Source organism: Drosophila busckii, chromosome 3L (genome assembly GCF_011750605.1).
Source record: "Drosophila busckii strain San Diego stock center, stock number 13000-0081.31 chromosome 3L, ASM1175060v1, whole genome shotgun sequence".
NCBI lineage: Eukaryota > Metazoa > Arthropoda > Insecta > Diptera > Drosophilidae > Drosophila > Drosophila busckii.
In genome coordinates, this window is record NC_046606.1 from 1,925,380 (window position 1) to 1,950,232 (window position 24,853).

At 41.7% G+C, this 24,853-nt stretch overlaps 5 protein-coding genes across 7 annotated transcripts; 1 reads left to right on the forward strand and 4 right to left on the reverse strand.

Moving 5' to 3' along the window:
* Nucleotides 1–4,078: 4,078 nt before the first annotated feature.
* Nucleotides 4,079–6,695, reverse strand: LOC108598455 (probable basic-leucine zipper transcription factor R). 2 transcript variants are annotated; one of them, XM_017985098.1, is made up of 4 exons: nt 6,426–6,695; nt 6,228–6,372; nt 5,294–6,169; nt 4,079–5,236 (listed from the first exon to the last, which is right to left on the reverse strand). In XM_017985098.1, exons 1-4 carry the CDS (start codon nt 6,589–6,591, stop codon nt 4,450–4,452), a joined length of 1,974 nt encoding a protein of 657 aa, XP_017840587.1. In that variant the 5' UTR covers nt 6,592–6,695; the 3' UTR covers nt 4,079–4,449. The 2 variants fall into 2 exon arrangements, with proteins under 2 accessions (XP_017840587.1, XP_017840586.1); XM_017985097.2 differs by having other exon boundaries at nt 4,079–5,239.
* Nucleotides 6,696–7,254: 559 nt separating this feature from the next.
* Nucleotides 7,255–8,756, forward strand: LOC108598665 (guanine nucleotide-binding protein subunit beta-2). The gene is made up of 6 exons (XM_017985378.1): nt 7,255–7,323; nt 7,385–7,830; nt 7,883–8,084; nt 8,145–8,274; nt 8,362–8,448; nt 8,511–8,756. The coding sequence occupies exons 1-6, from the start codon at nt 7,255–7,257 to the stop codon at nt 8,615–8,617; spliced, it is 1,041 nt and encodes a 346-aa protein (XP_017840867.1). The 3' UTR covers nt 8,618–8,756.
* LOC108598666 lies at nt 8,741–9,433 on the reverse strand. Its single transcript, XM_017985379.1, has 2 exons — nt 9,348–9,433; nt 8,741–9,299 (listed from the first exon to the last, which is right to left on the reverse strand). Exons 1-2 carry the CDS (start codon nt 9,378–9,380, stop codon nt 8,754–8,756), a joined length of 579 nt encoding a protein of 192 aa, XP_017840868.1. The 5' UTR covers nt 9,381–9,433; the 3' UTR covers nt 8,741–8,753.
* Nucleotides 9,434–9,748: 315 nt separating this feature from the next.
* Nucleotides 9,749–13,878, reverse strand: LOC108600570. 2 transcript variants are annotated; one of them, XM_017988238.1, is made up of 6 exons: nt 13,770–13,878; nt 13,644–13,697; nt 12,389–12,500; nt 11,581–11,693; nt 11,196–11,345; nt 9,749–11,131 (listed from the first exon to the last, which is right to left on the reverse strand). In XM_017988238.1, exons 2-6 carry the CDS (start codon nt 13,693–13,695, stop codon nt 9,981–9,983), a joined length of 1,578 nt encoding a protein of 525 aa, XP_017843727.1. In that variant the 5' UTR covers nt 13,696–13,697; nt 13,770–13,878; the 3' UTR covers nt 9,749–9,980. The 2 variants fall into 2 exon arrangements, with proteins under 2 accessions (XP_017843727.1, XP_017843726.1); XM_017988237.1 differs by lacking the exon at nt 11,581–11,693 and adding an exon at nt 12,123–12,253.
* A 3,595-nt stretch (nt 13,879–17,473) lies between these two features.
* LOC108600481 lies at nt 17,474–23,244 on the reverse strand. Its single transcript, XM_017988100.1, has 4 exons — nt 22,990–23,244; nt 22,145–22,311; nt 21,781–22,030; nt 17,474–18,893 (listed from the first exon to the last, which is right to left on the reverse strand). The coding sequence occupies exons 1-4, from the start codon at nt 23,042–23,044 to the stop codon at nt 17,746–17,748; spliced, it is 1,620 nt and encodes a 539-aa protein (XP_017843589.1). The 5' UTR covers nt 23,045–23,244; the 3' UTR covers nt 17,474–17,745.
* Between the last annotated feature and the right edge of the window lie 1,609 nt (nt 23,245–24,853).

The window sequence follows — 24,853 nt, forward strand, 5'->3', positions numbered from 1 at the left end:
ACCTCCCCCCCCACCACACACACACACTGCTGCTGCTGCTCCAGCTTAACAGCTGGGGGTCGGTTCGGCAGCCACCCAATGTTACATTTGCCACATTTTGTTTCATCCTACACGTGTCGGCAAATTCCGCAAATATCCTTTATCCGTTATCCGTTTCCTTTATATGAGATTTATTTGTTGCGTCTCGCTACGCTCGCTTATCAGCATGTGCAAATCTTTAAATTTAAAAATACAAACAACAGAAATTACAAAATAAAAAGGCAACAAAGGAATTCGCCACTCCCAGTCAAGCGTTGCGCTTTGACCATATTAGCTGCCTCCCACTTTTAAGCTCAAACACATGCGTGTGCGTTTATCTGTTATCCCCCCACCCCACCACACACCACACAGCGGCGCTGCTCAGCTCAACAAAAAGAACAGTAAAAATTGCTTTAAACTAAGGCACTAAGCACTTTTAGCACCGCACAACTTTGTCAAGCGCACATAACAAAGTGTTATGTGCCTTGTAACTAACACTATGTGACCATAAAAAAAAAAAAATACCCTTTCATCCCCCTATGCTGCAACTGCTTGGCCCAGTGGCACAGTGGTGCAGGCATTATTATTATGAATAATAAAATTTAAATAAAGTGCCAAGCAATTCATTTAATTTCTGCCAAGCTGAATTTTTGCTTATTTAGAAATTTTAGAAGACTCTGCTGTGCTTATAAAACTGAAAAATATAAGCGAAAGCAAATATATTACAATATATAAATCTGAATAGTATTAATCTCAGTTGATGTCGTCTAAAAATATATGCAGCTGAGCAAACATTTAATTATTTGTAAAATAGTTAATTTTAAAGCAACAATTGCTTAATTTTATATATTAAGTTGTTGAATTTCACATCTTTCGGCACTAAATAATCAAATTTAACATAATCCAATTGTAATATTAATATTAAGTTTAATAATAAGTAACACACTAACTAATATTAATATTTAAATATTTTTAATTTGTTTCTAAAATTAATTTAGAGCGTCTTGCTTTGATGCAAATTTATTTAGCCTGCGTTGCTGCAGTCTTGCACCACTGTGCGTTACTGAGTGTCACCGTTACTCCACTCCCAGCACTAAACACATCTCTCTTATGCTCAGTTTGTTTCGTAGTAGTAGGAAAGAGTGCGAGAAAAAAAGTACATTTTTCAAATACTGCGCTTTTGGGTTTAGTTAGGCGAAGAAAGCAATAGGAAGAGAAAGTCGCAGACACAACGCTTGCTCTCTCTTTCTCTCACACTTTTGAGCTGCGCTGCGCTGTGTTGATTTTTATAGTTTTGTCTAGTAGCAGCTTCAGTTGTTGCGGTCGTTTTGTTTTCTGCACCATTTGCGATTTGTTATTGTCCATGTGTGTGTGTGTGTGTGTGTGTGTGTGAGCGTTAGCATCAAGTTGTAAATTTGGCGATTAGCACCCCTTTGTGAGTTGTGCTGTCGTCTAAGAGCAGAGCAGAAATGCTTTGGGGGCCAGCAGAGATGCGCGCCGTCCGATAAGCTCAACTGAGAAATTAGCATAGGCCTGCACCCAGCCCCAGGACATTCACAACTGTCGACTGCCGACTGCCGACTGCCGACTGCCGACCGACGACTGTGTGTGGACACTCAAGAGCAAAAGCATCGCCCAAACGGCGATGATCTTGTCGCTGTTGTTGCTTTATGAATAAAACATTTTGTTGCTGGCTGAACGTGGCCAACAGCAACAGTAGCCCAAGAGCCAGCCGCCTTGGCTACTTCGCAATTGAATCGAAGTTGCAACAGGCAAGAGGCAACAGCAGTTGCTACAAATGTTTTACAAGCTTTTCAGCGCTTGCGTTATTTGTTGTTGCTCATTGTTGTTGTTGGTGTTGCTGCGGCAGTTCCCGGAAACAATTCAGTTTAAAAAGTGCAGCTCGAAACAGTCGCAACATTATGAACATGGCCAATAAATCGTGCGACGTTCGAAATGCTCGAAAAATGTTGCATGTTTGATTTCTGCGCCACTTGCATTTACTTTATGATATTATAACCCGGACAACGTTTGACATTTGGCTGGGCTTATTTATGATAACAGCTCCGCCGCCAGTTGCCACGCAGTTAGCCAAGTTGGCTGCCTGGCCAGCACTGCTGCAGTTTGTCAGCATTTTGTCGCCAACTTTCAGGCATTAACTTTACGTTTGCGCCCCTCTTACTGCCTTTTTTTCATATTTTGAGCGACCCAAAGCTGCAGGCAATACACAAATTAAAAAAAAAAGAAAAAGTCTTAAGCGCAGCGGAAATGAGTTTGAAAAAATATTTATAGCTCAGGTAGTGGTACATTTATGGCCTGCAGGCGCTAAATGCATTGAGCCATGTCCTTAATCCTCGTAAATTTGATGTACTTTGCAAATTGATTTAAGCCTGACTGCAGCGCCAGCAGTTTAAGTGTTATAACTTTTGCCCACAGGCCATCAAAATATTTATTCGCATTTACTTGTCACATTTTTTCATCTTTCTACTTTAGTTGCTTGACTGCCAGCACAGGCCAGGCCAGGCGAACCCGTTAAATGAGCCGCGAAAATAGTTTCCGTTTCCCAAAGTCTAGGATTATGGCAAGCATGGAACTCCGAGTTGATTGAGTTGAGAGCGAGAGCAAGAGAGAGAGAGAGAGAGGAAGAGCGCTTATGAAAAGTATTAGATGCATATCAAGTATTTTATTCAAGTTATGCTGTAAAGCTATTTAGGTTATTATTAAGGTTAGTTTAGTAGCTTATATTAGCGCATATATTTAGGTACGTAACTTGCTTTGGAATTTAACAGAAAGTTGCATAGCTAACAAGGACAAATTTTAAAGAGCTTCACATGTTTTGCTTTAAATAAAAGAATAAATAAACCCTTAGTTAAGTAAATGTCGTAAATGTTATTTGGAAATTACATTAAATAATTGAATATACGAAAATCTAAACTGGAATTCATTTTAACTAATATATGGAATTTAAGAGTTTACCCTATTGAATTTGCATTAAATGTTTAATAATAAAACAAAAAATTAAGAAAATGTATAGCAGAAGTTATAAATTTGAAATGATAGTAACTAAACTTAAATATATATACCAATTGCATACAATTTGAAATATATTCGATTGAGTTGTGTAAATTTGAATTAAAAAATACATATATTTGATTTTGCAAACGACCGTTTTACATAATATACTTAATGCTCATGCTTTGTATTACAATTGATTGCATCTTAATGCTGATTGTTGGCTATAATAATAATTTGCTGCGCACCTATGTGACCGCACTCATTTGAATTTTAATTAAATGCTGCTCAGTCAACCATTCGGAGTGGCATGCCAATTAATTGCAATAGCAAATGATTGCAAACAAAGACAGAGCGCCTACCATTTGATAGACCAAGCCTCATGGGCATAAATAAATTTATATATATATGTATAAACAAACAATGCATGTGGAAAATCAATCAAGCGTGGCCTCATAACAAACATTGGCGCTTTGCTCGCTCGCTGCTGCGTTTGATTAGGCAGCGACGGCTGTGAACTTCCGCCTGAAAATGAAAATGTTTATTAAAAATTTTCACTTTTACATAAATTTAGCAGCAGCAGCAGCTGCGCCACACCCAACGCAATGCGCCGCCCACTTGACATGTGGTTTATGTAAAGCAAGCAGTGAGCAAGCAGTAAGCAAGCAGTGTTGTTGTCTCGCTTGCGCTGGCTGCTGATTGGACGCTGCTGGCGAAACGGTTAATAACCGATTCGCTTGGTGGTGGCCAATTGCCCAGCTGTATGGCAAGCTTATGTAGTAAATGCTTTAGCGCTTAGCCCTGTCTGGGGGGCAGTGGGTTGGGGGCATTCACTGGGATCTGCGCAAGTGCTTGCACTTGAGCGGCAGCTCCAATACGCCGCTTTGCTCAGCAGTTGTCTAAATGTTTGTGCTGCTGCTGCCCAAGTGGGTGGCAGCCGACAAAAGCTAAAGCCTTGACACAAGTGTGGAGTGCTCAACAAGGCATTGATTTTTATACTCTATGAATAAAACGAGAGGCACGAGTGGAGCTTTTAAAATTTGTTAATAAATTTGAAAAACATATATTTATGCAATTTGCTGTTGTTGTGATTTTCTTTAAGCTTAGTTTGTAGTCGTTTTCGTTTACACATAAACCTGCTATCAAGACATGCAACAATTTTTTGTGTTTTAGTTCCGGTTTGTCTGCACCGGAAGCAGCCTAAAAGCTAAACAACTGATCGTTAGGACACAGCGTCCCATTTAAATATATACAATACAATAGCATAATTTTATACAAATGTTTGTTTGCTTACGTGTGTTTGTGTGTGTGTGTGTGTTTGTTTGTTTGTTGTGTGTGTAAATCCCAAAGCATGCATGGAAACCTTTTTTTAGTTAGCTGGATATTTGGGCATTGGGTTAGGGAGATCTTTAGCTATGGCTAGTGATTGCGCAGCGCTTCGTTGATAACACGCAAAATGTGAATCTGCAGATCCGTAAAGGCCACAGGCTCGAGCTGTGCATTGCGTATCTTCATGGCCACCGAATTGAAAAAGAAATCGATTTCATCCTCTTCCGCCATGGAGCTGGCATTTTGCGTAAACAGCGCATGATTGGATGTGGAGGGCGTGGCAGTTGCAGCGCTGTTAACACTATGATAACGTGCGCCTGTCGATGTGGGCGTGTGCACCTCCAGCTTTTGTATAAAGTCAGTGCTAGCTTGCAGTTGTTGATGCTGCTGCTGCTGCTGTGGCGGCTCCAAGTTGCTGCTGCTGTTTGTAGGCGCCTCCACTTTGGCCAGCGTGGGCACAGCGCTATAGACAGGCTCCTCAGCTGTTTGAAAGCTTACAGCATGTTGTGGTTGCTGTTGATGTTGCGTTGGCTGCTCTGTTGTGCTTGTGTCCTGCATGTCTTCGTCCTCATCTTCTTCAGTGTCGTCATCCTGCGCTGCATCGCCATTGATATAGTTTTCTATATCCATTTCATCGTAGCTAGCCACACACAGCTCACTGGCCTGTGGCGTCTGCTGCTGCTGCTGCTGCTGCTGATCCGGCAAGCTTGCCAGCTCAGCCTTGTGTGGCGCGCTTAAGGGCGGCAGACTGGGTAAGCTATTGGGCGATGTTGACAAGCTGTTCGCTTGTGGCTCCGCATGGCTCTGCGTCATATGCTCATCCAGTTCACAGCCTGCATCGTGCTTGGGCAGCAACATATTCAATGCATCGCCATCGCTGCTGAAATGAATTAATTAATAGCATTTAATTTTTATAAATAAACTATTGGCTTACAGCGTCTTTTGTTGTATGTACTTTTGCAAGAAGCTCAATGAATCGTAGTGCTTCCAGCGCGATGTGGCATCGATGTGCAGCTGCGTCTTTAGTCGCTTGTACTCGCGTGCATATTGATCCCGCAGCGCCTTCCATTTTTGCCTGCACTGCTTTACCGGCTTCTTCAGTTTGCGCGCTATTTCATCCCAGACCGCTAGCTTCAGCTTTACATTGCGATAGTTTTGATTGCTATAGTTGTAGATCATGTCCTCCTGCTGTATCAGCGAGATGAGCTCCTTCTCAAAGTAGCTTTCCATGTTGAGAAATGTGTGTATGGGATCATCATCCTCCTCATCGGCATGATTGCCATGTGACTGCGCATTGGACTGACTCACAGCGCTGGCAGCATTTACACAATCAACAAAATCATTATAGAGCGTATCACCTGTCGTGGTATTGGGCATTTCACATGTTACAGTTATGGCCGTGTTGTTGACAGCGCTGCTATTGGCATCGGTCAAGTAATTCCAATTGGTCTGTGGCTGCTGCTGTTGTTGCTGCTGCTCTATGAGCTGGCCGCTGCCCATAAAGGCGTTGAGCAGGCCACGCGTTGTGTCCGTTTTCTTTTCCACATTCAGCGCATTCACTGTGGCTATTGTGGACGTTGTTGTCGTGGGCACAAACGTGCAGTTGTCCAGCAAGGAGCCGCTGCTCTCTTCGATTTTAATATTTGAAAACTTGCTGGGATCAGCGGACAAGTTCAAGTTCTGGCTGCTGTTGCTGCTGTTACTGAACGATGTGTTGTTGTGATTGTTGCTGCTGCTGCTGGCATTGTTGCTTGCAGCATTGGTCAATTGGACAGCTCCATTGCTGCCTTGCGAGCCGCGTGAGCGATAGCTGCAAATAAAGACGCTTATTAGTTTCAAGTTTCATATGCATTTGCAGCACATTTTACTTGCGTGCCAGCGCATAGGGACGCAGAAAGTCCAATTCCTTAAAATACTTCCACTTTACATTGTTTTTGGTATTTGCTTTGGCGCGTTTCAGTTCGCGACAATATTGGTCCCTCATCGCCTTCCACTTGGCCTTGCATTGTGTATCTATTGAAATGCTTAATTAGCAACTTATTGTCTAAGCTATTGCATATACTCACCCGTCCAGCCCACATGACTGCCTATTTCGCACCATTTTTCATCCTTGCTCTTCGTGCTGCGATAGTGCTGATGCTTGGGGTTGTAGAGAGCCTGTTCCTGCGACACTAGCGATATGAGTATCAGCTCCTTGGGTATGTTGACCACGCTCTCGCACAGGCCGTCCATGCTGCTCCTAATTTACAAGCGCTGGCCAGAGCCAAGGCATTTGGCCAAGACTTTTGCAAATTGTTAGGCGATACGCGTTTTGGTAATCACAGCTGTTTTTAACGTGCAAGCAGTGCAACAACAACAGTGCAAGCGAGAGATCCGAGCATTGTAATGCGAAATTGGAGTTTTTGCCATTAAATGTGGCTAGAAACAACAATGTTTGCGGGTTTATGGCTAGATCTAGTATTTTTCATGCCAAAAATATAGCATATTTTGTTGTTCATCTAGCATATTCTAGCCATAATTAAAATTAAATTTTACTTTAACAAAAATGTAAACTCTTAATAATATCACATTTATCTCTATATATTCTAAATTTTATTTGTGGATGACAGTGTGTTGCACTAATAGTTCAAATCGACGGTGCTTGAGTTACTAAGCAGTGTTGGGAAGTCTGCTTGACTTTGGCGCGCATGTTTAATTCATTGCTTAAAATTTGTATTCTCTTGCGCTTAACAACTAATCCAATTAGTTAATTGCATTATCCTCTGAGGCAATGCAATGAAAACATCATAATATGTTTTTGGACATTAGTTTGTGCATTGCAGAGGTCTGAAACAGACTTGTGGGCTAAGGGAATCGCTGTATTTATTAAAACTTGCCAAAAACTAATGCGCAAAAATGCCTAAAATTGATCCAGAAACGCAAGCTCTCTATGATGAGATAAATGGCATGATACAAAAGTTCAAAGTAACATTGAGATATAAATCTTGAGCTATATCTTGTGTAATTGTAAATTTTGTTTGCTTAGGATGATCAAAAAGCCAAGGCGGACTGCACGCTGGCGGACAAATGCGGCGACATGGGCGACGTATCCAAAATACGCTTCTCATCGAAGAAGATTCTTAAGGGACACATTAACAAGGTCAACTCGGTGCACTTTGCGGGCGATTCGCGCCATTGTGTGACGGGCTCACTGGACGGCAAGCTCATCATCTGGGACACCTGGACTGCAAACAAGGTGCAGATTATTCCATTACGCTCGGCCTGGGTAATGACTGTGGCCTTCTCACCATCTGGCAATTTTGTGGCTTGCGGCGGCATGGATAACCAATGTACTGTCTATGATGTTAACAATCGGGATGCCTCCGGAGTGGCCAAGATGGTGCGCGAGCTGCTGGGCTACGAGGGATTCTTGAGCTCGTGTCGTTTTCTAGATGATGGCCATTTGATTACAGGCTCGGGTGATATGAAAATGTAAGCTGATGAGCATGAGCTTGTAGCAGTTGACTAAATTCGAATCTTACAGCTGTCATTGGGATTTGGAAAAAGGTGTGAAGACCATGGATTTTAATGGACATGCTGGTGATATAGCGGGTCTGTCCTTATCGCCCGATATGAAGACTTATATAACCGGCTCAGTGGACAAAACTGCGAAGCTATGGGATGTGCGCGAGCAAGGACACAAGCAAATGTTCTTTGGCCATGAAATGGACGTGTCCTCCGTTTGCGTAAGTAGCACAAAATTGGGACATGTATATATAAATATAGTAATGAATTATATATGGCAGTATCATCCAAGCGGCAATGGCTTTGCCTCCTGCTCGGAGGATCAGACTGCACGCATGTACGACTTGCGTTCGGATCAACAAATTGGACTCTATGAGCCGCCCCAGAAAAACACGGGCTTCACTTCATGTGGTGCGTTTTTAGTTCCAATGTTTTGCCTTTTGCCTTTGCCTATGCCTTTGCTATTGCCTTGACTTTTAAGCTGTGTGCCCATTTTAGCTTTATCGACTAGCGGACGCTACATAATGTGCGGCGGCGTTGAGGGCAACGTGCACTCCTGGGATGCGATGAAGCAGAAGCATACAGGTAAGCCGTAGACTGCTGGCAGCTTTATTGATTTATTTCATTTGCGCTTTGCTCTGCTTCAGGCACGCTGTCTGGTCACGAGAATCGCATTACTTGCATCAGCCTCTGCCCCAATGGCATGTGTATGGCCTCGACCAGTTGGGATCAACAGGTGCGCCTCTGGCTTTAAATTTCTCCACACTCAGAGTTCAATGTCGCGTATAATAACAAAAGCGCTCTAATCAAATTTAGCACTAGCTTGATTATAACTTAATTAAATGCACTACCAAAAAAAAGGAAAAATAAAGCAGCCAAAATTATGTCTGTTATGTCAGTTGCTTTTGATGATGCGGATATTGTGGCACGTTGTATTCCATGCGCTGATTACGACGCAGCTGGCATTCTTGAAAAGCCTTCCAGTGCGTCATACTCAGTTTATGGCACTCCTCGGAATTGCCATCGTCGAATATTTTCCTGCGCAGATCAATGTAAAATGGCCGCGCACTTAGCTCATTGTTGTGATTGAATTGCTTGATCCACTTCATAACCTTAGGTATGCCATAGGGTATGGTGCTTCCCAAACAAACGTCGGAGAGCCTTGCAGTTTCTGGATAGTACTGCTTGACAGGATCCGAATCAACCGTTAGGCGTCCCTCGGTAAATCTCTTATGACCTCGTCGCGCACTGACAGCAACTCGATGGTTTACCAAGATGAATTCTGCTGGGCTCTTATTGCGGCGCAGTCGTTGACCAAATATAGTTTGTGTAACTAACGGTACTTTAATGGAATTTATACTTAGCTGCGTTTCTTCAGCTGCGTAGCTAGTGCTTCGATTTAAACCAAATGCCAGCAGCTCTGCTATACCTAACAACTATTTAGGGTTTTTTAGTAGTTTCAACTTTTAACTAACTATACTTACTAAAAGAAAAATCCACAAATTTCCACTATACATGTTGTCTGCAGCTCTTGTAGTTTATATTGTGTTGTTTTGTTGTTTGTATTTTGTTTCAAAACTGACTTTTAATACAAATTTGAGCTCAGCAAATATTCAAAAACACACACTCGTCTTATGTTTTATATATTTTTTATATTTTTCTTATAAAAAATACTTATATAATTACAAAGATATTTAGCTGCTTGCGATTTTTGGCGCGATTTTTGTGAAAATTTGTGTTTTGTAGTTGTTTTTGTTTTTTGAACAGAACAAAGGAAGCAGCATAGATTTTAAAATTGTTTTCTTGTTGTTGCAAATAAAAAACAAATCACTTTATCAATTAACAAAATAAAAAGAAAATTAAGTGTAAAAACAAATGAAAATAACTAAACACAAAATTAAAGAAAGTCAGAGAGCAGAGGCTGCATAAATAAAAAGCAGAAAGTGAAAGTGTAGAGTGTAGAGGAAATAAAGAAAGGAAAGGACAGTTAAAGAGATAGAGTTAGAAAGTTCAGTTGTGTGTGTGTGTGGAGTTTTAGTTTATCAGACTCTCGTTTGAACTACAAATGAGTGTGGCTCACTTGTTGGTGATAAGAAAGGAAACTGAGTAGAGCTGGCTTAGACGGAGAAGCCATCGCCAGTGGGATCGAGGATCCATGGATAGTTGTTGGGACACTCCATGCAGGTGAACAGACGCAGCGTCTCGCCGGGCAGCTCGCGAGTGGTCAGCGGGCAGGCGTTGGGCAGGGAGCAGTAGGGCTGGCCCTTGACATCGCACTTCTCCTTCCATTCCTGGAAGTCGCGCAGCGAGTTGAGCTCCGTGGGATTCTGCATCCACTGGATGACCTGCAGATTGGTTACAAAGAACACATCGTTGCGGCCCAGCATCTCCTCGATGAACTTGATCAGCTCGTCGCGATACTCCTTCTTGGACTTCAACCAGGAGGCGTGGAAGTGCAGACCCAGAGGAGCGCGGTTGCTATTGTAGTGGCGATTGAAATTGTGGCGCAGCAGACGCGCGAACTGCTCGCCGGAGGCGACGTTCGAGCAGGAGTCAACCATGTGGCAACCGGGCAGCGACTCATCAAACGTGGGATCATCACGACGATCCAGCTCGTTCATGACCATCTCCCAAACGGGATGGCTACGCGATGGGCAGTTGTGGGCATTGCCATTGCACTTGTGGGGCATGCGGAAGTAGAGAGTATATGGCCAGATGGGCACGCGACCCAGCGAGGCGGTGATGGAGGCATCGTAGACAAAGAACTGATCGGCCATCATCTCGAACTGCTTGTTGCCGCCAACGCGCAGATAAGGAGCACGCATGCCAATGATGGAGCCATCGGTGATGTTGGCGAAACGCTCGACAATCAGACGGGAGCCGGCCATCTCGGCCAGCCAGTCGTCGTAGCTGCCGCCCGTCCAGTAGTTGGGATCATCCTTGTGTGTCAGCGAGAAGACAGAGATCTCATGGCCACGTCTGTGCAGATCCTGCACGGCAGAGTAGTTGGTGTACTTGTGGGAAACGAAGAAGGTGCCCTTGATGGAACAGCCATTGGGATTCTGGCGCTGGCCATTGAAGATGTCCTCATACAAATCAATGTTGTCCACATTGACGGCACCGTTGAAGGTGATGGTGATCATCTGTGGCACCTGCTGTGGCTCAATGCCGCCGGGAATGCGTGTGCCGTCCGCAGAGCAGAAACAATCGGGCAGAGCGCACTGCGTGGGATCGCACTCGGGCGCGCGATTGGGATCCTCATCGACAGCTGAGGGAGCAGAGCACAGTTGAGCGGGCAGTTAACAAGGCTTTGGGCGTTGTTGGCTACTTACAGCAGGCATTCTCATCGGACTCGTCCTTGCAGTCGGGCTTGCCGTTGCAGAAGAGCTCCTTGTCCAGGCACTCGCCATCGCCGCAGGACAACTTGCCATCGGGACAGATGGGCTCATCGGTCTTCAGAATGGGCTGCGCCTTGCGTGGCTCTGAGTATAAAGTTAAGAATTACGCTTAGTTAGTGCTGCTGATTAAACTGTGTGCTTCGATTAGTGACAAGTTGTTGGTTTAGAATTTTGAAATGGGAAAATATATGTACAGCTGTGTTCTTGTTGCATGGGCGGGTTAGTGGGTGCGGGTTAAAACTAAAGTTCCAAAGTTCAAGTTCTTAGTACAAGTCTGTGTCTATGTTGCGTGTTGTTAGTGTCTGTGTGCCACACTTACTCTCTTTCTCATCGCAGTTAGTCACCTTGGCCTTCCAGTCGCAGGTCTGTTTAATAACATCAAAGGCCAAACCGCTGGGGCACTGAATTTCTTTCAGGCCTGACTTTGTACATCTAAAAAATAAATGCGTTGTGTTTTTCGTTTGTTTGTTTTGATTTAGCTGTAGCTGCTTTACTATTTGTCTAAACTGTTTGTCTAATAGAACTTTGGTTTATGCTTTTTTTCTTAACGGATTTTGGGTGAATGATACGAGTTTGATAGGGAAATTTTGTTGATTTAGTAACGCACAATGAGTTTGCTGAACAGCGAGACACACACACAGATACAAACATACACACACACACACACACACACACATATGCAGAGAGAACAGAGATAGTAACAGACACTTAGTATACATTGAACCAAGAGTTAGAGAGTTTAGAGTTTGTGCATAGCATTCAGCTGCTGCATGTATGTTTAGAGAGAGACAGAGAGAGAGAGTAACAGAGAGAGAGAGAGAGGACACTTTCACTCAAGCTTGTGTGTGGGGGGGGGCTTACTTTCATTGACATCGCAATTCTTGACATTCGCCTTCCAATCGCAAAGTTGACGCAAAACATCGAACGCCAAACCGCCGGCACATTTAATCCGTGCCAGGCGATTGCCGGTGCCCTCTCCGGCATTGTCGCATCTTTAAATTTGTTTGAATTGAAATTGTTGTTGTGTTAACAAAACTATTAAGCTCCATTAAGTTCAACTTAAACAGCAGTTTAGCCTTGGTGTGTGTTTCAGTATTTGCTTAGCATTTTTTTTATTCAACGCTTACCTGTAAACCTCACGGCAGTCACCCTCGGTATCCAGACGGAAATACTCATCCGCTGGACGATCCGCGCAGACTTCCTCAACATCAACGCCCTCAAGTTTGTCTTGGCTTTGTGCTAAATCAATAAAAAAGAAGAAATTATTTAAAAGCTGCACTTAAAAATATAAATAAGCAGCAATTTATAAAATTCCATTCCAAATTTTGTAAAATTCTGGAAGCTTCTCTTTAAAGCTAATTGCATTATACTGTTAAGTATTTAAGCCTATTTGGATTTGAGACATATATTAATTTATGCGTTTTTTATTCATATCTCAGGCACATTATTAAGCTAATGAGCTTGCAATTTATTATTAATGTGGCATTAATTTTGTTGTTGAACGAAATTTGTCGCGTGTTTTAATTATGCGCATAATTTGGCTTAAATAGTCAATCTTTCAACAGCTCTTAACATTTATGGCCAGGTTCGTTTCGTGTTTGGCTTGAACCGGTTCAGAGACTAAACAACTCTCGTTTTTTATATTTTTTATTCATAATCTCGCGCAGATATCGCAGTGGCCAAAATGAAAACGAAAGGGCAAACGAAAGCGGTGCGCCCAGTTAGGCGTAGTGTATATAAGTTAGAGTATATGTCTGCCGCTAATGGATGCTGGATCGAAGAAAAAAACAAGTTTGTGCATTGGCCAATGATGGAAACCCGTTTAGCATTAAGGCAAGCGCGATTATTGCATAAACAACAAGCGTCCAAAAATAATAAACGGAACCGATTGCGAACACGAACAGCGATCGCGATCGCGAGCATTATAGCCTATGCTAATTTTTTTTGTCATTTAATATGGTTAGCTCCGGCTACGGCGCCGCAGCTCCATGGCTATGTCTGTCCTGTTGCCACAGTTTCTTTTACAATTGGCTTTTGCTGTTGCTGTTTTATGCGCTGGTTTTACGTGTTTTATAGGAAATTGTTAAACTTGCATCATCGCTTCGAAACTGGCAACTGTTGCATGCTGCTAATGGCTTATAACAACTTTATCAGCTGCTCTTTTCTTTTCAAGTTTATTTGCCTTGGCCAACGACCGCGTCGTCTCGATATTTATTTTTTCTTTAACAACCTTGTGCGAAAATTTATACAAAACTCTGTTTATATTTTTGCTGCTTGTTCAGCTGTTAAAGGTCAAGTGGGCGTTGCTAGTGCCAGCGTGGCCTAAGTCGAGTCTAAGTGCTTGAGCTTAAGCTAAAGTTAGAGTTAGTTAGTTGTACTCACCAGCAGCGCAGCAAAGCAGCACTATGCTTAAAATTGGCCACCAACGCGCCATGGCTGCAATGCGAAAAATATATAAATTGTTTACACTTTTGTTACACTTGAACTGCTTATTTAATAAATTATTACTTGTGGCGTGGTAGCAGTAACGACTCTACGGCTCTACGTGGAACTTGAAGTGGGAGCGAGTGGAACGAGCGTTCACTCTAATCCAATACAAAGCCACGCTTACACTAGGTGTTGTCCGCGTGCAACGAGTTCTATTTATTAAGCCGAGGTGGCTGCCGCTGCTGTGGTGAGTTTGAGTGTTGAAAACAGCGGCGCCGACGCAGCGGCCTGCGCGCAACTCAAAGCTTTGCGCAGGGGCAATGTGGATTCCATTGCGTAAAATGCCAAGGCGCAGGCGTCGCTGCCCGTGTATGTGTGCGTGTGTGTGTGTCTGCTTGAGTGTGAAGAAAGGTTAATTAGCTTAGGCGTAGCATATGTGGGTGTACTATTGTTTGTATTGTTAACTGCACCTTTGGACGACAAGCCTCAGGTGGGCAGAGCGCGCTGCCAACTCAGCTGCATAAATCAATGCTGCTTAACCATCAATCTATAAGTTTTGACCCTGAAATCTGTTGGCTTTTGTCTCATTGTCAACGCTCTGTGTGTGTGTGTGTGTGTGTGTGTGTGTGTGTGGAGTTTAATTTTCAAAAATCTCGATTTCGTAACTGTTATTGCCAGCGCGCTTCTTTCAATTTCTTAGCAATAACAACTGACTTTTTATTTTCACCCACACGTGCGTCGCATATTAAGTGCCACGCCTACGCCAGCTGCATTTATAAGCTTTGTGTCTGCTGCTTGCTTATGCTGCTCACAGCTTATGCGCATTAAATTCTTGTTAACGTGGCTAAGACCCGCAATGAAAAGGTTAATAAACCTGCCGCCACACTAACGACCACATCGAGTAGCTTCCAGCAAAGCTAAGCAGCAACTCAATTGTGAGTCAGAGACATACGAAATTTTTAATTAAACGCCAAATTGATTATGCATTGGTAAACATTTTTGCATTCCCCAGCTGCTTATGTAAACAAAGATGCAGGCAGAAGACCAAAACGTACAAAAACAAGCAATAAAAGGGCCAACAGACTGGATTGGCTGACTGGCTGGCTGGTTATTCAATAAGTTAAGAGCTTGTATGCATTGGAAAAAACGCAGCATGTTTGCGGATATGAAATTGACTTTGGCTTGAAAGTGGAGCTGGCTTGAACAATAAGAACAAAAACGAACAAGTTCGTTGAATTTCAACTTTCGTTGGGGCTTGGTCTCAATTAGCAATAACAAATAACGCATAGCAAATATTTGTGTGTTTGCTTTCAAGAGCATTTGGGTAAACATTGGGTAAGCTATGATTATTAAAGAAACATTTTGTTTTTTAATTGATTTGCAATATAAAATTACACAGTTTAGTAGGTCACTTGTTGCCGATGTTGCAATAAAATTATATATTAACGTTTAGAGTTGTAAAATTGTTGTACGATTGACAGCATAATCACATAGACTGCGGCGCCAATTAGCTGCGCTGCAAGATTGAGTACGAAAAAGAATGGCGGCGACTGCAAATCGTTGTCTATATATATATTATATATGCATTGCTATTTCCTGAACTTGAAAACAAGTTCTGACAGCAGCAAGAAATAGTTAAGCTGCACAACATGACGTATGCGTGATTTGCAGCATTCTTAACATTGCAGCTTATAACAATTGCCACTTAAAGGTTTAATTGTCAATTAGCAAGTGAAGGGTGAAGATGCTAAAAAAAACTTGCTTACCTTCTTGCTCTTGTTGCTTGCACTTACTTTTTTCTTTTTTGTAGTTTAGTTACAATTAATTTAGTTGCTCATGATATAAGCAGACGTATTATATTTTTTACGTTTGGCTTTAATCAACTGTTAAACTGGTTTTTCAATTAGAGTGAAAATGTTGATGCGACGGCATTGAAATTAATTTTTTTTCTTCTTCGACGAGTGAAAACCTTTTTTTGTTGGTTCGTTGATATTTACATAATTTGAGATTGCCCTCAATTTGGGCTTTTGTAGCTGATTATGCGATATTATAATATTTTATTATGTTGCGCTATAAGCCCCCACACACACACACACACACACACACAGTCCTTGAATCGATTAACGCTAATTATTTGCATAATAATTAAAAGCAATTACCTCTATAAATTATAGTAGTTTTATTTGCCAAAAGAGAAATTGCTGCCCAGCACGAAAGCGGCATCGTTAATGATGAAAATGAGCCAAAGAGATGCGCTTGTCAATTTGTAAACTGTAAACTTGGGGAGCTGTTAAAGAAATGCATAACCATAAAAACAAAATAAATAACACACAAGTTGCATAAGCTGCCGCTGCTGCATTCCCTTTCACCTGCTCACGCTCTCTTGGAAATTTATAGCTGTGCAGGCCCAATGTACTTAACTGAGTTTCTTTTTATTTAAATTTGCTTTAACAATTTTACACTTTGGCTAGCAAACAATGCAGCTGTCGGAAGCTGCTTTAGGAACTATTCGTCAACTGTCTTAAGTAATCTATCTTGTTGAATATAGTAATTAAGCTCTGAGGCTGTCTGCAAACTTGATTGACCACTAAAGTTCCTGTATCTGAGCCACGAGCAGTGCAAGTCAGAACAAGGAAGTGCCAATTGGCAAGGCCCAGCAGCAACTTCTGCAGCCAAGCTGATGTGCAATTTATGTAGATTGTCTAGTTTACCTCAGCAAAAGTAAAAGTAAGCTCAAGTTACACACACACACACACACACGCACTTTTACTTATGCATATGTAAACGGCTTAAGTCGAGAACTTGTTTACAACAAACTAGGGAAGCTTTTAAAAATATTTACATACATATAAAAGAATTGATCTTAGGCGCTATTTGCATAGTTTAAGATTTATAGAGCAACCAGCAGTCGTCGTCATCGTCTAGCTTGCCTTGATTGCTTAGGCATGCCTGCATTGCAGCGTCAGCCAAAATTTGCGTATACTTAATATTTGTGGTATTTCCATTAATTAGCAACTACTATTTGCCCAGAACCTGTTGCCAACACAGCCACAACATTTGCATATTTGGCTGCTCATTTGTGCGCATATAAATTAGCAAAAAAATATATAGTATATATATATTTTTAATAAGCCTTTCAGCGTATTTTGCATAAGTCTGTTTGGCCCTCCTACTAGCCACATATATAGTATAATATGATAAGTGTGTCTAATTCTGTACCAGTTACGCTAAGCGCTACCCAACAACAACAAAAAGAAGAAATATTTTTATATGTGTTATAATAAAACCAGTCCGGGCTAATAAAATAAAATCAAAATGAAATTTACATATGAAATAAATGCACTGAAATCGAAACTGAAAAACGCGTTTTGTTATTCAAATTCCCAAACTGGTTAGTAAGTCAGTGGGTAGCGCAGCTCTCACACACACACTCACACACACAAATTGGGTTGATTGTTGGACTGGGCTAAGAAGTTGTAGCTGGATATGGTTACTGCTGCAGTCGTGTTTGTTGCCAGGTTGGCGGCTCTATTGCCAAACTCATCAAGCGAGTCTAAAAGCATTTTTATGGCTGCTGTTAGTCAAGCAGATAATCATCATCATCATCATCAGCAGATCTAATGAAATGTTTACTATAATTTTAGTTTTGATTTTGTATTTTTATTAATTTTTTTACTTTTTTATTGTTTTTTCGTTTTTATATTTAAATATACACATACAAATTAACGTAAAACTACAAAAAATGAGTACATAACACAATTTCAAATATGTTTTGCTTGTTTGCAGTTTTTTTGTTGGTTGTTTTTCAATTTGTTTTAGTTTTTTCTTTTTTCTTTTTTAACGTAACACAGCAGAAACTTTGCTGTAGCGTCTGGAGAACGCGGCACAGTCAAACATAAAATGTTATAATATATAGTCTTGAGTGTATTGGATTCATAGCTGAACTGAAGAAGAAATGGGGGCAGGGGTTGGGGCTTGGGACTGGGGGTTTTGACTGTAGGAATTTGGATTGCGGCTGCTAACGCTTTGCTCCTCCTTAATTCTCTCATAAGCTGACTTAGAAGAAACCATCGCCGGTGGGATCGTTGACCCATGGGTAGTTGTTGGGGCAACGGACGCAGGTCTGCAGATTGATGGTCTCGCCGGGCACCTCCTTGGAGGTCAGCTTGCAGGTGTTGGGCACCCAGCAGGCGGGCTTGCCCTCGACGACGCACTTCTCCCTCCAGGGCTCGAAGTTCTTGACCTCGCTGATGGTGCGTGGATTTTGCATCCACTGTATGACCTGTGTCATGGTAACAAAGTACACATCATTGTGGTTGGCCAGAATCTCATCGATCCAGTAGAGGAAGGCATCGAGGAATTCGGGATTGTTCTTCAGCCAGGCGGCATGGAAGTACAGACCCAATGGAGCGCGATTCTGATCGTAATGACGATCGAAATTGTGATTCAGGAAATTGTAGAACTGATCGCCGGTCAGAATATTCGAGCAGGAGTCGACCATAGCACAGCCTGGCAGATACTCATCGTTGGCGGGATCCTCACGACGATCCAGCTCGTTCATGACCATTTCCCAGACAGCATGCGATCTGGTGGGACAGCTCTGCAGATTGCCGTGGCAGCGATGAGGCATGCGGAAGTACATGGTGTATGGCCAGAGTGGAGGATTGGACAGCGGTGCGGTAATGGTGGAGTCATAAAGGAAAGCCTGCTCCTCCATCATGGTGAACTGATTGTTGCCACCCACACGCAAATAAGGCGCACGCACGCCCACAACCGAGTTGTCCGTAATGTTGGCGTATTTCTCAATGATAATTCTCATGCCAGCCATTTCCTTGGCCCAGTCATCAACTGTGGCATTCGACCAGAAGCGCTCCTCATCGTTATGGGTAATCGAGTGCACGGCAACTTCATGACCCTTGCGTGCGGTCTCCTGTACGGCGGAGTAGTTGGTGTACTTGTGGGAGATGAAGTAGGTGGCCTTGATGTCGCAGCCATTGGGATTCTTGCGTCCCTTGAACATCTCTTTGTACAGCTCAATGTTGTTGTTGTTGATGGCATCGTCAAAGGTGATGGTGATCATCATGGGCACATCCTTGGCGGGCAAATCGCCGGGAATCGAAGTGCCATCCTCTGAGCAGAAGCAATCGGGCAGCACGCAGACTGCGGGATCGCAGGGTGGAGCGCGATTGGGATCGTTGTCAATGTCTGCAAGCAATAAAAAAATAAGCATATCAAATTAGGAAAAGCTAAAAGTTCGTAGTAAAGTAAACGAAAAGCGACAAATGGAAATTAATCTCCCTGGTATATTAAGTATGCAACTTTTTTAATTAAAAATTCTGTTGCCAAAGTGCAGTCAACTTTGCTTTAGCGTTAATTTATTGAAACAAAAGCCAGTTCAATGAACCTCAAGCGCAAACACCATGGAAAACCAATCACAAATGAACAGAGTGAGGGGCGCGGTGGGTCGCAGGCGTTGGGAAAACCACCGTCACCAAAACGCAAAGTGAATGGAAAAATGTCTGCACAATTTCAGTTTTTATATATTTTTTGTTGCTTACTATTATTAATTTATTTGCGCAAAAGCGTCAATCAAGCGAAGACGCAGTCGCTTAATAGTTTAAAATGCAGTCAACGTTTAGCCAAGAGTTCGCTTAGCGGTTTGTCGTGCCCTCTCTTTCTATCTCTATCTCTAATACTAATTATTTGTGTCCACGTGTTTGCCATTCATTAACGTTGGTATGCAAATTATTTATTTATTATTTGCCAGCTAGCGTCATTTGTAAGCCTTGCACTTGCATGGCCAACGCCAAGACAAACTCCATTGCCATACTTCGTCTCATCAGCATAAATCAATTGCGAAAGTTTTTTTGCGCTACAAAAAGAAATTTGTTACCGTAATTTTCGTTTGGCACTTGCCAAAGTGAAATGCCAAGCAAACACGCAAAGGCCAGACAAACAAAGTAAAGCAATACCAAAAATAAAATAAAATCAACTAAAAATAAATTGTCTTTGCTTTTTTTTGGTTTTGTTTTTTTTTTTTAGCTTTTGGCACATTTGGTTTCATATTTCCGAAACGTTTTGTCTTTTTAGTAGGTCGCAGCCGGCTTTTATCTCGGAGCTGACCTTTTCTTTTCTCTCGCGCCCCACCTTGTTGGCCATAATCTGTCGTTAAAGCCAAGTGTTATGTCATCGTACATCGAACCGGTTGCGCAGCTTGGCTCCGACTGCATATCAAGTCGAGCGTCGAGAGTCGAAAGATATTCCCTGGCATTTAAATGTTCGCTGCTTTTAGGGCTTGTCTTTGGTCTTTCCTGCCATTTCTTTGTCTCGCCATGGCCAAGCCAAGTCAAGCTGTAGCTGTAGCTGTAAGTTGGCTTATTGAGTGGCTTACATGCCGTTCAAGAGGATAATAGCGCACGCTTACGTGATAAACTCGAACACTCGAGTGCTGTTTGGCATTACAATTGAGCTGGCAGCTTTAAGATGCTAAGCAACATATCAAATATATATGGGCCGAAAGTAATTTCACTTTTTAACAAACAAATATTGATGGTTTGTCAGCTACAATTTGTTTTGCTATATAGACTATATAGTGCTAATAGCCAAATTTATTCTTTGGCTAAGTCTAAAGCCATTCAGCATATTTGCTCGAGTTTAATTAGTTAAATTTTAAACATTTGTTTCAACAATCTGCACAACTTTCATCTACTTATGCAATATCTTTATAAGATCTATGCATATTAAATCAATTTTGAATGTCAACATTATTTCTTAGAAATTTTTTAAAATTATTTGCAACTGGTTTTTGTGTTTGCTGCAACATTTTGATTTATAACTCGATTATCATGATCTTTTTATTTTAAAGATTTTAAATTAAGGTTAATTAAAGCAGCTGCTACTCTTAAACAAATATGCAGCAAAATTTTAAGAACAAAAAGGTTTTCTTTGCTTTAAAAGTTGCTGTTGGCCTAGAGCAATTTGAGTAACTTTAAGCATTAGCTAAACAATTGAATAAAATTCATAAAGTTTAAAGTTATTGTATGTTTAATGTTTAATAAACAATTAGCTAAAAGTTTTGCAAGCCTGCGTTGTATATTTTTAATTACTCATTTGCTAAGCGCAACAATCAACACTTGCAACTGCAACTGCAACTTGAGCACGCGTCGCGTTTTGTGTTTTCTACTTTATTTTGATGAATGTCTTTAATGATGGCCATTTAATTTGGCTCATAACTTGTAGTCGCTTCCTTATTGCTATGCCTGTTGCATTATTCAATTTCAATTTCAATTTCAACTTCAGTTTCAGCTTCAGCTTCAGTCGCTCAATTGTTTACAAGTTAATGCTTGGCTAAGCATTGAGGCAACAAAACGTGCCAATTTTCGCATTAAAGCGCACACGATCTGCCGATCTGGGCAAGCAATGATCTAAGATCAGTTGGCGTGGGCAACGAGTGGCATTAGAATTGTCCATTCTGTGGCATTTGATTTGCTGATTTGCTGCTTAATGCGCATTTATATGCGAGCAGGCCAACCACTTAGTGCTTTGTTATTATAAAAAATTAGTTGTGCATAGAGCAAAACAAATTGAATAAACATAAATAAATAAAGTCGGTTCGGTTCGCGTTTTTTGCAATTGCTAAAAATATTTTGTTAAGCGGATTATGTAAGGCTAATTTACACATGAATCGGTCGGAATGAGTTGCTTGGGCCTTTCTATGACAAGGCGGACCAGACGCTTGGCTTGGCTTTATTTCTTTTAAGTCCAAGGTTAGGCTTAATTATTGATTTATTTAGCATTTAGATGTTGCGCGCGAATTGTGTAAACTACAGTTGAGATCAGCTGTCTGTCTGTTTGTTGCTTTGACATTTGTATTTGCCACACAGCTGACATTTGGACTTTAGCTACAGCTTTGGAAGTCTTAAGGGCTTTACGAAACCGGCTTGTCAGCTTGTTGCAAGACACACTCGAGACTCCAGACTCGAGACTCGACTCGTTATGTGTGTTGCATAGATTCAAATTGTTAAATGCCGCGTCGACCGGTTTTAAGGTGCGACCCAAGCTTAGAGCTTTCACTCTTATTCGAAAAACTTACCGCAGGTGTTCTCATCGGAGCCATCGGAACAATCCTTCTCGCCGTTGCAGAAAAGTCCGCGCTCAATGCAGTTGCCATCGCCGCAGGCCAAGAAGCCGTCCTGGCACAAAGGCTCGTCCGTATGCAGCAAAGGCTTGACACGTCGCTCCTTGTTCTTGCTCTTGCAGTTCTTCACCGACTCCTTCCAGTCGCAGGTTTGCTTCTCAATGTCAAAGTACAGACCAGCGGGACAGCGAATCGCTTGCAGACCCTTTAAGATAAAATGATAGAAGAGCGCGCAGCGCATTTGGGTTAAAGTAGGTTGTAGGTTGGAAGCAAAGGTTTCGATTATATATAGAGTAGTGGATTGGGTGGGAGAACCTACCGATGAGGTGCACTGAATAACATCGCGACAGTTGTCGCCCTCGCCAGCTACAAGACGAAACCATTCGCCGGCATCTTTGTCCTTGCAGAGCTCCTTCTCGAACGACTCCTCCTTCTTGGGCTCCTCGGTGGTGGCCTGACGCTTTGTACGCGTCTCGGCGGCATTGGCTGTAATTGCAAATTGCAAATTGCGAAAATTGTAAAATATTTTGACATATGCATTAAACCGGAAGAATTTCGACTTCAAATGTGGGTTGGGCACATTGGCATTTGCCACTTCCTGTTACACAAAAACAGAAAAATGCATGCGCGTACATGTTTAGACATGTTGATATATGTAGAGTGTGGCTAACGGCATGTTGCTTAGCTGGTTGGTTGGTTGGGGGGGTTGGTTTGGCTGAAACACGTTTGCCATTATGAAATGCGATGTCACCAATACCAGTGCAAAAGAACAGCAGACAGATCAAAAGCGTAATAACAACGACAAGTTGTTGGCTCTAACTTTGACATTTTGCAGTCACAGTTGGCAACCAAGTTGCTGCCAAGTTATTTTTGCATAACATGCTAACTGTTAATTGCAATCAGGATCTGAACATAACCCTAAGAAAATGAAAGTTGTTTGGCCAGTTGTTTCATCCTTTTTACGCATAATCAAGGTCTGGGCGCTGTCCTTCAAGCTCAGCTCAGCTCAACTTTCCCAATTCAATGCAGTTGTGTTTCGTTTTTTTTTTTTTCTGTATTTTTGAAGGCCACAAAGACTTGAATTTCCGCTGGCCAAAATGTAAATTGCACTTGTGTCTTGTGGCACTTAATTGAATAATTTACTTAAATTGTTAATTTGCTTACCTGCGCCAATGGCCGCCACAGCCAAAACGGCAAACACTACAAAGAGTTTTGCCATTTTGTTTCAGAAACGTACGCGCACACTTGCTTATTTATTTATGCTATTTGTTATAAACTTTAAAACGCACACACACACTCAGTTCGAAGTTTTGACAGCGGAGCAGCAGTTTTATTTGTCCTTCCGTTCGCTATCAAAGCTCCATTTACACTGTTTGCTACGTTGTCGCGCACAATTTCTCGAAGCCGTTGCCAAAGCCCCGAAAATCAACTCACATTTGCTTCTTTTATTACACACGCGCTGCCGCAGCGACGCTGCCGTCGATCTCTCAATCTCTGCAGCTCGCAGCACGCAGCTCAGCGCTGTGTTGAGTTTCAAGCACCAAAAGCTCGCACTGGGGCAATGCGTTCCACAAAGCTGCGATTGCACAAGAGGCTTTCAAAAACTCGAACGCGACGCAGCCGCAGCAGCAACAGCAGCAGTAGCAGCAAAAGAAAAAAAGAGAGAAAGAGAGCGCGACACTCTTTTATATGCAAAACGTACAGCAGCGGGGTAAAGCTTCAGCTGCGCAAGTGCGCCGCACAGTTCAATTCAACTGTGGTGAGTTTCGCGTGCAGCGTGTTGAGTTTCTGTGCCATGCACTTAGTACGTGCTTAGGCGCATAGAAATTCTTTAGCAAGTTCCAGAAGTTATTTGGACGCACCCTCAGACAAATGCTAAGCTTTGTTTAATGTTAATTGTTATTCGTTGTGTTGCCAAGTCATCGATAGCCAAATATTTTTATTAAATTCATTTTTAGCAGATGTGTAATATTCCAGTTTCAATTCATTTATCATTTATTAAGTGGCTGTACCAACTGGTTGCGGATTTTGTATTGCCAAATGATTGCATTTCTTTTTGGTGATCAAAACTTATGTCGTCGTCATCTGGTTGTGCCAATTTAAAAACCACTTTTTATACACTTTAACATTTAGTATAAAACCGGGAACAGTTTATTTTAAGTTTTACAAATGCTTAAGCTTGGGGCGTGGCCAGCATTCTTCACATTTTTGAGCAGTTCGTACCAAATTTATTGAATTTAATGAATTCAATTTAATTTCTAATATAAGTCAGTTTAATGCTTCAACTGCTGATAAGCTTAAGTTAAGTTGCTTTAAATTGTGACAGGCAAGTTAAATATACAAAAAGCAGACAGCTCAACTTTTGGTATTATAAAGTGTTTAATAAATTGTGTAATAAATCTAATAAATTTTATAATTGGTAATTAATATATTTGGTAGCTCAAATTTCGAGCTGCACTTAATACTCTTACCAATTAAAATGTTTTGTCTAGCAAAGTGTATTTAATAGTCGTTCTTTGCCACTTTGTGCTCACTTTTGAGTTGAAGTCTATTTGATATTTCTTTCGGCTGCTGCTGTGGCTGCGACCTTGATCAGTTTAGAGCCAAATTAAAAACAATAATGGCCCGTAGACAGCGACAGCGGCGACGGCCAAAATGACACGAGAGGCGGGTAAAAGGCGTGACGAACTGCCAACGCGTCGTCGCTTCAACTTTAAAGTGTGCCAAATCGTTATTATTTTTATTTCATTTTATATACATTATTTGTTTTTGCTACTCTGCGACTACTACAAACCTTTTTCAGTTGTCATTGTCTATTTCGAGTTTTGTTAGTTTTTTGTTTTTGCCCACTCTTGACATTTGCCAGCGTAGTAAGAAATCGGCCAAGCCAACACGTTGGGATTTACATACACGAGTTTAAATTATAAATTAAATAAGTTTTTTTTTTTTTTGCTCTTTCGGTTTCCGCTTTAACATCTGCTTGACGAAATTTACGTCAATTGTATAACCAGTTTGCATCGATTTTCAT